A 15,933-nucleotide genomic window follows, 5' to 3' on the forward strand; every position below is an offset into this window, starting at 1 on the left:
ATGCAGTGATGGTCGGTCCAGTAGGGTTCGGTGGTGTCTTTGAAGGTAACGTGGTTGCTGGTGGAGAAGATGGCGTCCAGTGTGTGTCCGGCGGTGTGGGTTGGTGACGTGACGAGTTGTCTGAGTCCGAGGTTCGTGAGGTTGCTGATCAGCGTGGTGGAGTTGTGGTCGTTGTTGTTCTCGAGGTGAAAGTTGAGGTCCCCGAGGAGGATGTAGTCCATGGAGGCGAGTGCATGGGTGCTTGCGAGGTCGGCGATGGCGTCGCAGAACTGGGCCCGTGGTTCGGGGGGTCTGTAGACGAGCATTCCTCTGAGGGTGGTGTTGGGGTCGGTGTGGATCCGGAAGTGTAGAAGCTCTGCGGTGTTGAAGTGGTCGTCGGTGTGGGTGGTGATCTTGAGGGAGGATTTGTGGACGATGGCGAATCCTCCTCTGTAGCCGTTGATGCGGTCCCTGCGGGAGATCTTGTATCCGTCTGGGATGGCGATGTCTGGCGCGGATGAGTCGTTCCACCATGTCTCGGTCAGGAAGGCTACATCCGGGGCGGTGCTGTCGAGCAGGTCCCAGAGTTCTACGGCGTGTTTGCGTGCGGAGCGGGTGTTGAGGAGTATGCAGCGGAGGAGGATCGGTCTGGTGGTCGTTGGCTTGGAGGTTCGGTCGCAGGAGAAGTGGCAGTTGCAGCAGGCGAAAGGTCCGTGGGTGTGCTTCGGGCGGCTTGGTAGCAGTGTTGGTTTTGGTTTCGGGCGTTGTTGAGTGCGTGGAGGGAGGCGGCGTCGTAGCTGAGCCTGGGTGGAGTGTAGAGCGGAGGGCGAGGTCCAGGCGCTGGGCACGGTCCGGGCGCGGACGGACACAGAAGGGCTTGCATCTGGCGCGCCTCTGGCGCGCCATTGGCGCGGTTGCGCAGCGACCAGCAATAAGAGGGGGTGGAGGGAGGGAGGAGGAGCTGGGGGCGGGAGGGGGGCAGGGCCGAAGCGGCTGGAAAACGGGCAAGGGAGCGGCGAGTGGGGAGGGGGGGTGGGAAATAACGCTAGGTAGCTAGAGGGGAGGGGGAGGTGGGAGGGCAGGGGGTGTAGAGTAGGGGAAAAAAGTCAGGGAAGCGGGCGGATGGCGCTGGATTGGGGGTGGGGGGTCAGAGGAGGAGGGAGACACGCAAGGGGAGAGAGCGAGATCAAGCGCACAGAGAGGACAAAAACAATAAAGTGACTACTAGGCAATACAGATACAGATACAGAATACAGATACTAGTGAATACAGTGGGCACAACAGAGACAACAACACAACAGAGACAAAACGAAGAGACAAACGAAGTGAATACAAACACGACAGAAGCAAACCTTACTGCCCACCACTGGGCCACCTGGGATGAGGCACAGGAGGGGGCCTGCGGGTGGAGGAGGGCCTCGAACACGGGCAGCAGCGGCAGTCAGGGACAGAGCACCTGCAGGGTGGGCTGCGCGGCGGGGGGAGCGTCCTGTCCTGACAACAAGGTCAGAGAACGCCGGAACAGCTCTGATGAAAGGGGGCATCTGAGAGGGAGTCAGGAATGACTTTGGAATGTTTATAGTGAACTGCAGTGATTGCAGCAGCTCTGCCATAGTCTGCAGGTGGGAGATAACAGCCTGGGGTGAGCCCGCCTTCAAAAGTCAGTCATCGAGATAGGGTAAGACTGAAACCCCTGATCTCTGCAGATGAGCAGCAACCACGACCATTACCTTGGTGAACATCCAAGGGGCACTGTTAAGGCCAAAGGAAAGCACAGTGACCTGAAAGTGCTTGTGGCTAACCAGGAACCGCAGGTAACGTTTATGGCAGTGGTTCCCAAACTTTTTCGACCAGTGGCTCCCTTCACCTATATTGGCCATTGCCCACGGCTCCCCATTATGTTAATTTTTTTTTTTTGGGTGGGCGATGTAAGCCTCGGGAGTACTTCAATTATATTAACGAGCATAACATGGATGTTTTGTATGTTTCCTCCTCCCTGCTAGACCACATCACCTCCAATTCAACCTCTTAAACATCTAAAAAATGTAGCCACATCTCCCCTGTGTCACACTTGCTGTCCTCCATGCACATATTTTCTTCTCTGTTTACGTCATTACTTTGCCTTCACCACACACACACCTCACCTTTAGAGCACACATTCTGCCTTCAATCTGGACACTTTCTCCTCTAACACTACTTAACAGTACTTGATCATTCACCAGTGCTTAATTTGTGCTGGTTTCCGGTGCAGAGCACCAGCACTTGTTTTTGAAGGCCGGCACTTATTTTTCTGCCATAAGCATTTACTGTGAGCAAAAGACACATATGGGAAAGACTGAGGAAGAGAAAAATGAAATAGTGTCACAATGGGAGAAAACAGAAAGCTGCAAGAGTGAGCTGAAGGGGCAGGGAGTGGCTTTGAAATCATTAAAGAGGCCTGAGATGGCTTCAGTATTACACTGCCTCAGTATTCAGTTTTCCCACAGTTAATTGCAGCAGCCACATATTTAAGAGGAGGGCTTTGGGCACCGGCATGTTTTTATTTACAAATTAAGCACTGTCGTTCACACTCCCACTCTGCAGTTTCTTGAGAATTTAGGAGGCACTGCTGCCTTAAATTATTTCAAAAGCTTAAGCTTTTGATAACTGTGCTTTCCAAGTTCCACTTGGTCTGTACCTCCCATAGCCGTTTTTCTGGCCTCCCAACGAAAATTGCCTTCCCCTGGCAGTAAGACTCAGTAAGTAATCTGATTTGGGCATGCAAGTGAGGGAGGACTGTGGGCCTATAATTTATTTTGGACAATTTACTAGCATTTTTAAACACAAATTGGGAACAAAAGAAAAAGTGTGCTTTATAATGAGAAAAGGGTGGAAGGCTAATCTTTCACAAACAGAAACGCTCCAATTTTCCCTGGACTTGTCATCAGCAAGGAACTAATAATTCTAATCATGTCTTCTAATCTAAATAAACAAACTCAACTTGTGCATGTGTGCTGAATCAAGCTGTTAGCAGTTTTCTCCTGTCCAGCAACTACACAGAGGCCTCGTTTGGAGTGCTCGCCCGGGGGAATATCCTTCTGTTTTAAAAACAGAACATTAGTTATTAATAGTACTATAATTACTATATCGGCGCTGGTTAGGAGAATTTCCTGCGCATTCCTGTGATCTCCGGTCCTGCCGTACCCTGTCTCTCACCCTAGATTAGAAATCCTAATAATAATAATTACCTGATTACCGTAAATGCGACAAGGAACACGTCCGATGTGCGCACTTCAATGAGGATCCAATGGGAGCAATAACATTCCAGTGCTCTCTTCTGAGTTGCGAGCGATGGCAATGACGAAGGCTTTTATTTAAGAACGTAATCACGCTTGGTGAAACCATGCTGCAGACGGCAAGACGATGACAGGTGGGGCTTATGTAACTCCCCCACATGAAATGCTAATGAGTTACTTGGCCGCAAAATACTTTTAAATCGTCATAAGCAGGTAATTTATAAACTGCACGCATAAATCTTTTGCAAAAAACGTGCGGTACCCCTGCAACTTCTGACGGCACACCAGGTTGCCACGGCACAGAGTTTGGGAACCACTGGTCTATGGGCAGGCAGGACGGGGATATGAAAGTAAAAGTCCTGCAACTCCAATGTTACTGTCCAGTGTCATAGGTACAGGGCAGATAGAACCCTAGCCAATGTGAGCACCTTGAACTTCTCCTTCTAGAAGAAGAGACTGAGGGACTGAAGGTCTAGGATAGGGCGATGACCCTTGTCCTTTTTGGGAACCACAAAGTAGAGGGGAATAGCAACCACAGCCTACTTCTGGCACAGGAACCCTCTCTTTGGCTCTCTTGTCCAAGAGAGCTGTAACTTCCTTGCAGAGAAGGGACAAATGATCCTCCGTCAACTGATCATAGGATGGTGGCATGGATGGAGGGGTAATCTTGAAGGGAATAAAGCAGCCCCTTTGGACTATCTGCAAAACCCAACTGCCTGATGTAATGGATTGCCTGTGGAGCAGATGATGGCAGATCCTGACACAAACTGGCCCATGGTGAGGTTTAGTGAGACTAGGAAGGTTTAGAACCTGCTGCAGGTGGGGCGCGCCAGACTGACCAGACCTCTGGACACCTGACCCATTAGGTTGGGGGGTCCCACGCCCTCGGCCACACAAAGGCTGGGCAGCATGCCTGGCATGGTAGCGGATCACGAATGGGCGTGGCTGGAAACCCCTTCCGTAACCACGAAAGGGGCAAAAGACAGAGGTTGGGTGAGGGGCTGCCGAGAGGTCCAAGAACCTGGCTGTAGCCTGATAATCCTTGAAGCGCTCTAGCGCAGAGTGTGCCTTGTCTCTAAAGAAATAGGTGCCATCAAAGGGCATGTCCATCAAAGAAACTTGGACATTCCCCAAAAAGCCAGACATCCTCAGGCATGGCGCCTCAGGGCCACTGTCGAAGAAACTGCCCTGCCTAGCCAGTCGGTCGTGTCTAGTCTGCAACGAATTGTGAATTAGCTGAGTCTCTACCATCGCAGCAGCCTAAAAGAGTACAGCCTGGGCCTCCTCCTGAACCTGTGGCAGCACTTGCGCAACCGTATACCACAGAGTGGGGCAATAAAGGCCCAAAAGGCATGCGGTGTTCATGGACCATAATGCCAGGTTGGAAGAAGAAAATATATTCTTCCCAACTGAGTCCAACCTTTTGGATTCCCTTTCTGGGGGAGTAGAAGGGAACGCACCATGGGAGGCAGAGGCTTGGACCACCAAGCTTTCAGGGGTGGGGTGTTGCGTTAAGTAACTTGGGTCCCTAGGTGTGGGGCGATGGCGGCGGGCCAATTGTCCTGTTCAAGGGAGCCCCTGTGCTGGGTCTGGATGAGGTACCCAATAGGATGTCAGTGAGGGCATCACTGAAGAGGAGCAGGGGTTCTGAGGAGCAAGCTCCTGGGTGCAGCACCCTTGTCAAGAGGTTAGTCTTAAGGGCCACTGAGGGCAGCAGAAGTTCCAGGACCTCCTCACCAACATGTATAAGAAGCTCCCTCCTCTGTAGCCACGGTAGAGGGAGAAAGCATGCAGTATCTGGAGAAGTATCCAGTACGCTGGCCTCACTCACGTCTTCATGCCAGTCCACTTGGTGGGACTGGTATTCTAAAGGGTCCAGCGACCCCTCCCATTCATCCTCGAAGTCTAGCCCATAGGAATAGGGGCTCAGGATCCAAAAGAGGAGACAAAGCTTCTGCTGGTACTGAAGTTGACGTCATGCGTTGCCCATTTGACTGTGTCGCAGTCGGCGATGACAATAGGGATGGCACAACCTATGGCTGCAGATGGAGGCAGAAGTGTTGGCACCGGTGTCGGGAAAGGTCAAGGTGGTATGAGCGGTGTCAGTCCAGATCCAGTACTGGATATCTGATCTCTGGGCAAAAAATGCAAAAGTGAAGGACCTTTTATATTGGGGCCTCCTCAATTGAGAGGGTGAGCTCATTCTGTATTTGAGAATCATATCCTCCAATAATGGAACATGGTCAGATTCAAAATACCAGTTTTGAAAATGAGCAGAGTCTGAGAAGCAGTCTTTAGGTTTTCCCCCAAACTTGGCAGCAGTCCAGTCAAGGAAATAACTACCATATATAAGGCGAGAGGGCTGTTGACTGCCATGTTTGGTGGTGGCCTGTGGGGCTCTACACCCAGTAGGCCCCTCATGGTGAGGAGACTGCTTTTCTTAGCCATTTGCTGTGTACCCCAACCTCCTCTGTACCATCTTTTATTGTTCATAAGGAGACCCGGCTAAGCTACCTGGAAGACTCACTCCTGCCGAAGCCTTTATTACTTTGGTATTACTATAAAAACAAATCCAGCAGTAAACCTGACCCATGTCCCAGGCATCTAGTCTGGGCAGTGGGCTGGTAGTATTAACTTGACAATAAGTGCTGAATACGTATTCTTCATTGATTATTTTTTCATATAGTCCTTCTTTGTCACGAACCACTACAAAAATGATTCACAACAGATATTACACATTCGGCTTTGAATATTCTTTAAAAAAAGAGAAAATGGATTTCGTTTTAAACAGATACTACAACATACAAACTGGTGAATACATGTGCTGTTAAATATTAGTTGATGACAGGTAAGTGTGACTGGCCTGCATGGCAACCCTCAATAGCGAGCATAATCTTGGGAAGAGGGCTGATATCATCTTATTTAGTATAACTGAAGTGAGACCCCAGTTCCACTCACCTGTTATGATACTGGATGGCACTAGAAAGGGCTCTGGCACATATCCGACAACAAATCAGGTGGACCTTTTCGCTCAGCCAGCTCTTGAAACTGCAAAAAGTAAACACATTTTACAATATGAAAGTCACTTTTGCAGTCTGCACTTAGAACATCTGGTATGGTCCATGCGAAGTCCATTTAATCATTATTTCCCTATTTTACCCACAGACGAAACCAGGTTGGTGGAAAAAACAGATGCATTAAAATGATAAGTTTGCCAGCAAAATGGCAACTTTTCACCAAAAAGCTTTTTGCTTTAGATTTCCCCAGCTTCACGGTACATTAGAGGGGTGGGAGCACACTGCCTCCGTGTGCTCCCACTTCCCTTCTGTTCAAAAAGGCTCCATTGAGCCAACACGCTGACGAGCTCTTGGAGAAGCACCTGTGCGCCAGGGAGAGGTGATGAGACCGGAGAGGACTACTTTTCTGACCTTTCTCACCTGCTATTTTATTTTAAAACTTTGAAAACTTGTCGAAATTGGTAATTAAAAAAAAATAGTCTTTGAATGCCAAAATTCGCAAATTGTATACATCCGTAGGAAAAAAAAACGTTTCTATACTGCATCTTACAATGGAGTCAAGATGAACAAAGCGATGAAAACCAGCTTTTCTTCTTTCATCGCCCTGAAGTGCACTTTGGATAACTCCCTACCTCTGAAATGTTGGTCCAACATGAACTTTCCCTTAAAATGCTTTCGGCTACGTATATATTTTGCAGTGTCACAAGTAAAGTCAGGTAAAATGGTTGTCAGGTCTTGGTACTAAGTTTCCGACCAAGATAATCCCTTCACTTGATAAGCAGAGCAGAAGCCAAAACCAGTGGAGATTTTCAAGCTGGCCAGCGACCACATCAACAATTTCGATTTATGTTCCTTATATGTACATTTATCTTACATGAATATCCTGAAAATCTGGCACGGATACTGCCGACTTGGACACACACTGGACACGGACACACTAAAGCATTTAGCCACGGTGTTTTTATTCCATCAGAAGTGGCTTGTGATACAGAAAGATGGGCCATCCAAGACGAGCCGCTCGCTGCCTGTTTCGGAAACCAGTAGAGTCAGCGTCTAAATTCTCCCTGCATTAAGATGTGTGTACAGGGCCGAGTCTGGGGCACGTGACCTGCCAACAAGGTTCCCAGAGACAGGAACAGCAAGTTCAGCAGGTATAACAAGCCACGCGTTCAACAAACTTCAAATGAATAATTTGGACAATTATTCAACTTAAAGTGCAGTGGATCACACTATTTCAATCACCCGCCCACATAAATATTTAAATCTTAGTCAAAACCATGCAGTGCTTCACAAGGGGAGCACTCATCTGGTGAACCCTATAGCATTAAATGCCAGGCAGCAAACATGTTGTGAACACATGACAGTATTAAGAAAGCAGCAGTACAGAAATTAAGAAAAAAACTAAACTGTATGAAACAAAGTTCATTCTCGAAATGTGACACTGTTTTATTCCGTTCCAAATATGGGCATTTAACTGCTCACAATTGGACCTGTTGTTCTTGTGTGATGAGCTCCAAACTGATCAATATACGCATTAAGTGCTGCACTGAGGCAAACAGGGATAATATATTTACTACTTAAAAATCTGCGGTGCAATAGGACGTGGAATTTGGCTCACTGAAACCTGCCACTGGGATATTAATGATTAACTTTCAAACGTACAGCTACAAGGTTGAAAATACAGTAGAAGAGAACATTAATGGCCACCAAAACCAAGATGCACACCTGATTGATACTGATGTAATGTAACATGTAACAATGATTACAGAGCACAAGTAATCCAAGAAAATGGGCTTACAGGCGCAATGAGGCCTATTTCATTGGGTATTAGTAGAGTTCTATAAATTGTTATGTTGGTTTGTTGAGGTATGATCACACCACACGCCTTTGGATCCTTACTCAAAGAAATGTAAATTTGCACTTTCCGAAAATGTTTGCGCTTTCCGAAAATGTGTGCAAAATTGAGATTCTTTAGAACTAGTTTAAACAACATTTTTGTATAAAAATTATGTTCAAAATAGGTTAAAGAAAGAGGCCAAGAAGGAACTTGGGACTGAAGCCCAGGCACACCAGAGATGCAATAACACGTCAATCATAACCCCAAAACCTTAACTTAGACTTACCCTAGTCAGAACGTGGAGTCTGATATAGAATTTGGTGGAAGGGATACTACATCACAAACGTGGCACTTATCCAGTGTGCTGTATTATAAATTCAAAATATTCAATGATTCATCTAATGCGGCAGACGGGATATATGTCATGTTTATGACGGAGTAACCCTTCTGCAGGATTCTAAAGCAGGCCCTTAGTTTAAAACCCCACCTCGTTTTATTAAGTATAACCAGCACTGCTCCCCATCACATTCCTGGCCTTTTCCTTTTTTTGTCACCTTGGTTTACTCCAAATGGCTGTCTCTACTGTTCCCTCTTCACTATTCCACCTTCTTTAGTTTTTAGAGTTCCTTTTTTATTGGTTTATTTTTTTAACTCCCATTTTCGTTACTTGCGAAGATGAACACATTTTCATTCATTTTTTGTTTGTTTTCATTGGGTTTTTATCTACACATGACTGTGTGCATTAATATTATAACTTTATTGTAGTTAATATTTGAAGACAACGGTACTAACAACAATAATAACACAAATAATAATAATAAATGTTGCAAGTAATGCGGAGGGTATTAATAATAAACCCCCAAAAAACTGAAAACTGTGTGTTGCCCCGGGGACAAAGAGCTGAAACAAAAACAGAGGTTCATGCCGACAAGATAATTGAATAACTTTACTCTTCTTGTAATTTTCGGAGGCAAAACTCTTTTCGAATATCCAGCTCTGGTCATGAAAGAGAAGGGACTAAAATCCCAAATTCACCCTTGGAAGTCACTCATGCTAGGATTTATGAGGAAAGTTTACCTGCTGTTTGGCAGCTGCCCAACCAGTGTGGCTCCTATAATCAGGAAGTTGATCCCGATGGTCGCCAGGCTAACGCTGCAAAACATAATAATAGCTGTTGGCACCAAAAAGAAACGTGAACATTTATATACACACTTCTTTCACTACAATTTACGTTCCTTTCCTTTCCGTCGCTGGCTAGATTCCAGCATTTAACAATGGCAGCTTTTCATAGAGCCTGCACTGATGTGAGGCAGGGCCGAGGCAGTAGCAAGAAACCCTTGCGCAAAACGAAATTAGAAGCCGACACTTATTTCATCTAAATAAACACAAACACCCGCTTTCTACAGCGTTCTAACATTGTACCATACATCCTTAAACAGACCTTAAAATGATGCATGCAATGATTTGCTCATTCTTCCATAAGCAGCCCCCAATACCCCGTAGCCTCAGTCTCACCTTGAAGTTCACAAAAGTTATTAGTAGAAATTTTGAAACATTTGGTTCATGCAGCTCGGTCTTTTACCTGCCCAGCTGACAGAATCTTAACTAATTTTACCTATTTTCCACCCCCAAATAAAATCTTTCAGATTAAATTGAAAATGGTAGTAAGGGATACTTATAAGCGTGTTTGATGCTGCTCTATAAAGAAAAGGACAGCAGTACAGGGACATTAAGGGTAAACATGGCTTACATTCATAGCTATTGTTCTATTCGTGGCAGAATTGCTACAGTGATGGGGCTAGAAGGCTTATCTCTGGATTGCGATTGGTAGTTCTTGAGAAGGTTGCTCAGCTATAATCTGGAGACTTCCCTTTCTGACCTCTCCACATCAGATTGTGGGGTCCTGCAATGATCCATATCCCTCTTTCAACATCCCTAGCATTTCTCTATCATTCATCACTAGGAGGTGGAGACTATGCTTCTGTCCTGTGCTGACAGCACATGGATCGTCCTAGGGGTGCACCAGTCACCCAATCAGTATGAATATTTGCAGGCCTCCCTACGTGGAAGGTATGAATTGGCTGCAACTAAATGGGGGCCCAGGGTTGATGATGCTTAGAAGACACGGGTCAGTTATTTAGCAGAAACAGATAGGACCAACAACACCCTTCTTTGGAAAGGCTTTATTATAATAATTAAGACCTTTACTACATCACTTTCTCAACAAGAGGCTTATAACTGATAATGTTACTTGACATTTCTTCAGCTATGATTATATTCTGAGTAAAGTTTCTTATTGATTTACAGCAACCGGCGTTACTAGTGGCTGGAGATCCAGTAAGTTCCAAATTTGAATTCACTGGCTCCCCAAATTAGGGAGGCATCAAAAAGCTAATCCATAGACTCCAGGCAGCCGAGAATTCAGAGGTCAGATTTATCAACAGCTTCTGAAAACAAAGTAATGTGTCTGAGGCTAGACGAAATTTTCATTGACAAAGCGACACACGTATTAAATTGAAAGGTGTGGGTTGTAAAGGTGAATTTTGAATCTACCACACCTTATGTGACGACTTCCTCTATTATTCCAAAACGGGATCATCCAACTGTTACTTTCTATGGCCTTACCCTTATAGCCTATTCAGTGCTGGTGGCATGAGCTGGTTCACTAAGAGGGTTCACCCCCTAAATTAACTGGAGACTTCCGTTTTTGCTTTTTGCTTCCCAAGTGTAAATCTTTAATAAAAGCCCACCAATTTTCTTAATATTTCTCTATTTTGGCATAGTCCCAGGCAACTGGAAACAAAAGCCGCAGAGGCTAATTGTGAAGTATGCTGGATAAACATTAGATGCAGTTAAAAAGGGTTCTCAATGGATCATGAGGGTGACCGGTATTTTTGACCTATTTCTCTTTGTACAGGCAACACTCTTTTTGCCTTTGATGGTCTCATTTGTGAGGTATAGTTTCATGCTTGGTCAAGTGAGCTGCTAGTTACCATGCATTATTGAGAAATATTTTCCTGAGTCATATTCTCCTTAATCTTGACAATTCCCATCTCTTTTCCGGTTGCCGCATCTATCTAGCACAAATTCAGTGAAATTCTGTTTGTGATCCAAATCAGATCAGTGGAAGACAAGTCACAAGAGTCAATAGGGCCAGTGTACTGGAAACAGAACAGTTAAAAGAAACTGCTCTGTCACCTACAACACAGAAAAAATCTCCTGCCGGCCAGACTTAGAAAGAAGACCCATTCCTATCACTGCATGTAAACATTTGCCTAATGTGCTTAGAGACACTAAGCCACTGTCCTACCCTACAGATAAGAAGTGAACAGTGGTACAAATAAGGTTTATCGATGGAGATGCGTTCTCTCACCCAAATGATTGAATATACACTTGACATTTTTTTCAATTAATAGGGGACTAGAGTTCAAGGTACTTGATATAGGTGGCGATGAAGGAGCGTCAGGCTAATAGATCTTAAGGCTACTAGAGTAGATACTACTACGTTAGTAAAAATTATAACCTTGCAGAAGTTGCGGACCTGTTGGTACCAGGAACAATATTTTCTATATGCTGTAGTAGACAAAGAATAAGCGTTTGACAATCTCACTGGAGTGCGCGGGGAAACAGAGGTGCAACTTTCTAAATGAATATTCTTTTCAGTTTTATCAGAACATATCCTTTGAAACTGCTAAAAGGAAGAGAGGAGGAGGACATTTAGACAGACAATACCCATTTTCAAAGTAGCTTGAGCACAGGCTATGCTACTACAACTGGTAAGGTTGAAAGTTCTGTTAAAGGGAACAGTCAAAACTTTTACAGACCTAGACGCAGCACAAGCTCTCTTGACCCAGTAGCAGTCAAGAGAATAAGAAGCCTAGCACAGGGAAGAGGGGACGAGAGCTACTTGCTGGGTCACCATCAAAGAAGGTGGCTATTGGTTTAGATCCAATCTAAGTGCTGCTATAATTCACCTAGTGGATCATGTTGGATAGCCTGATCTATTGTGTTTGAAGCTTTAAAGGCTTATTCACCAGAACCGATATCAGGAGCTACTGGGAGAAAGCTTAGTATTGACTGCAAAACACAATCAATTTGCCAGAAACAGTACAGAGTAATCTACTGGTGAACTCTGGAGAAACAGGAAGAGGCAGAGATGTACAATGACGTAGGTAAAGAAAAGAGTTAAACAACGATGTGGAAAGAAAATAAGTATAAACAAGCTATGCCAATAGGTCTCGCATTTACAAGAGCAATTGGCTTTGTCAATGTGTTTTAGCTAGGTTGTACACCAGCGTGGCTACTTTTCAGCAAGGCTAAAAGTTAGTGGTGCAGAGGAGAGTCATTTGGAGTGTCGTACAGTGGACTGGCAAAGAGTGGAGTACAGTGTTGTAAAGTGGAGTGGCAAAGTGTCGTGTACTGGAGTGGAATAGTGTGGAGTTACGTGGAGTGGCATACAATGGATTGGCATTGAGTAGAGCTGCCTGGTGTAAAGTGCACTGTCAGTGTTTTGCAGAGTAAGGTGATGTAGAGTGCAGTGGCATTGAATTCACCAGCATACAATGCAGCATCATAGAATGCAGTGGCAAAGATTACAGAGGTGCATAGTACAGTGCAGTGGTGAAGAGTGGAAAGATGCAGAGTGGAGTGGTGTAGAGTGCAGTGGCATACAGTAGAGTGGCGTAGAGTGATGTGGAGTGACAGAGTTGAGTGATGCAGAGGGCAGTGGTGCAGAGTAGAGTCGAGTGGCATAGAGAGCAGTGCCGTTGAGTGCAGAGTGGAGTTGAGTGGCACAGAGTGCAGTGGCGTACACTGGTGCAGAGAAGAGTGGCATAGAATGGTGCAGAGTAGACTATAGTGCCGTAGAATGCAGTGGCGTGGAGTAGGATAGAGTAGTGAAGAGTAGAGTGGCTTACAGTTCAGTGGTGGAGAGTGAAGTACTGCAGAGTAAAGTGTCAGAGTGCAGTGATGTGGAGTGAAGTAGAATGGTGTAGTGAGCAGTGGTGTAGAGTACAGTGACAGAACACAGTGGTTAAGAGTGCAGTGGCGTAGAATTCAGTGGCATACAGTGGAGAGGTGTAGAATGGCGAAGAGTGGATTGTTTCAGAGTAGAGTGAAGTGGCATAGAGTAGAGTGGTGCAGGGTAGAGTGCAGTTGCGTAGAAAAGCACAGCGTGTAATGGCATAGTGTAAAGAGGTGTAGAGTGCAGTGTGCAGAATAGGTTACAATTGCATACAGTGGGTTGGTGTAGAGTGCAGGTGCATAAAGTTGAGTGTTACAGAGCAAAGTGCATTGGCATAGAGTGTACTGGCATAGAGTGCAGTGGCAAAGAGTGCTGTGTTGCAGAGTACCACATACTACAGTGGCATACAGTTGATTGATGCAGAGGGCAGTGTAAAGTCAAGTGGCATGGAGACCAGTGGTGTAGAGTATACAGTAGATTTAAGTGGCACAAGATGCAGTAGTGTGGTGTGGTGCACAGTAGAGTGGAGTGGCCCAGAATATTCATGTTGTGGTAGCACACTGCCATTACAGACAACATATTTTCAATTGAAACGACCATTACATTTGCACAGACGCACAGTTTTACTAATAAAACTATACAATGCACAGACGAAATTTGTGGAAATTGCATCACCTAGAGTAATTATTTTTTTTGATCATATTAAAGTAGTTGTTTCGAACACACTTCAAAAATAAAAAAAATGTGTTTCATTTGTGTTCCTAATTCTGGTATATTCTGAAATAATTACACAGTTCATTTAAATGTTGACGTGTGCTAGAAAATAACTTGTTCCTAACCCTAGTATCCAACAAGGTTGCCACATAAATCCTCTCACTTTAATGTCAGAGAAAGAAAAGTAAACAAGCTCAGAAAAGTAAACAAGCTCCCTTGGAAGTCAGCGTCTGATACTTGACCTCGGTCTTTGAATGCACAGCAAATGTGATAAGAACAAGATTTACAGGTCTGTTTACAGAAAGGGAACACTTAGAAGAGTACTGTAAATAAGGTTTTGGCAAGGGAGGGTACAAACCCAGGCTAGACAGCCTATAGCAAATAAAACCAGCAAATATAAAGAAAGAAAATGTGTGTTACAAACCACAAAGCCAATGGCAAGCAATGGGCAGAATGCATTGCTAGGTCAGCTCTCTGAATGTTCAAACATGTATTTAGTAAACCAGATGGCTGTGACCTAAAAGTTGTAAAACAGTTCATTTGAAGGCTTAAGTTTCCCATAAATTTGATGTCATCGTCTGAGACAGGGCATCTGTGATTTTTTCCAGTTCTTTTATGGTGAGTTAACCAAGCTTGACAATCTCCTGCCTGTAATAGTTGCAGGTTCATTATCCCAAGAATATTTTGTGAAGATGGTGGTAAAATGGTACAAGTAGAAACTGGATGATAGGTTGTGACTGAGATCATTTGAGGTCAATTATACTGTGACTCACTGGAAGCATCTAATGAGCAACACTTCTCAAAAGTGTAGGACTCAGCAAATGAGTGAATCGGTTCATTAGTTCTTGTAACTTACATCAAGTGAGTGAAGTGGTGTTCCAGAAAGTGTGACTTTGAAACAATCAGTCACACTCTACCTCTAAAATTGAAACACACCCAGTGAATGAAACTCTTCTCTACGCTATGAGACACAAAGCAAGAGACAGTGTAGCAATGTCTGCAATTCACACCCAATGTGAAATATTGTGCAGCAAGTTATGGGACTTAATGTATGACTTTGCTCTAACATGACTGTAGGAAGTTGGCCCTGTACATACTATCTCAAAGTGAGAGATAGTGTACACAGAGTTCAAGGGGTCCCCTTAGAAGTTGATAGTGGCAAAATTAGATAATAGTAATGCTCTATTTTGTGGTAGTGTGGTCGAGCAGTAGGCTTATCAGAGGGTAGTGTTAAGCACTTGATGTACACACACAGGCAAAAAATGAGAACACACACTCAAAGGCCAATAGGTTTTTAAGTAGAAAAATATTCTTTTTCTTCATTTATTTTAGAACCACAAGATTCAGAATTCAGGTAAGTACATAAATTGTAAGGTACTTCACACAAATAAGTATGGAACTTTGAATTAAAACAATAATGTACACAGTTTTGGCAAAAATGGCAATAAGCTATTTTAAAAGTGGACAGTGAAAAAAATCAATACTTCCTGGGGGCGGTAAGTATTGGTTAGTTTCTCAGGTAAGTAAAGCACTTACAAGTTCAGTCTCCTGGGCATAGTCAGCCCACCGTTAGGGGTTCAAGTCAAACCTAAACACCCAGCATCAGCAACACAGGGCCAGTCAGGTGCAGAGGTCAAAGTAGAGGTCACATAGAATAGGCGCTATGGAGAACAGGGGTGCTCCGGTCCCAGTCTGCTAGCAGGTAAGTACCTGTGTCCTCGGGGAGCAGACCAGGGGGGGTTTGTAGAGCACTGGGGGTGGGTCACAAACAGGCACACAAAATACACCCTCAGCGGCACAGGGGCGGCCGGGTGCAGTGTGCAAAGTAGGTGTTGGGTTTTGTGTTGAAACCAAAGGAGGGGCATGAGGTCAGTCTGGTGATGCAGGCAGGGCACAGGGGGGCTTATTGGGCCAGCCACCGACTGGGCTAGGATGAGGGCCGCCTGCACCGGTGGTTGATTCCTCTCGGTCCTGGGGGCTGCGAGTGCAGTGCTCTGTCCAGGCATCGGGTTCCTTTGTTACTAGGCAATTGCGGTCAGGGGGAACCTCTGGATCCTCTCTGCAGGCGTCGCTGTGGGGGTGCAGGTAGGTCGACTCAGGGTGTCCACGTCGTTGGAGTCGCCTGGGGGTCCTCTCTGCGCTGTTGGT

General features: G+C 45.2%; 1 protein-coding gene across 1 annotated transcript in view; it reads right to left on the minus strand.

The window, feature by feature from the left end:
* The window catches only part of GPAT3 (glycerol-3-phosphate acyltransferase 3), a 528,602-nt gene that overhangs the window by 255,279 nt on the left and 257,390 nt on the right, over nucleotides 1-15,933 (minus strand). The window contains exons 4-5 of the mRNA XM_069236318.1: nucleotides 9,186-9,260; nucleotides 6,213-6,302 (exon numbers count right to left, since the gene is read on the minus strand). Coding sequence (XP_069092419.1) covers nucleotides 6,213-6,302; nucleotides 9,186-9,260 — 165 coding nt within the window. The remainder of the gene's footprint in view (nucleotides 1-6,212; nucleotides 6,303-9,185; nucleotides 9,261-15,933) is intronic.

This window comes from Pleurodeles waltl, chromosome 1_2, assembly GCF_031143425.1.
Source record: "Pleurodeles waltl isolate 20211129_DDA chromosome 1_2, aPleWal1.hap1.20221129, whole genome shotgun sequence".
Lineage (NCBI taxonomy): Eukaryota > Metazoa > Chordata > Amphibia > Caudata > Salamandridae > Pleurodeles > Pleurodeles waltl.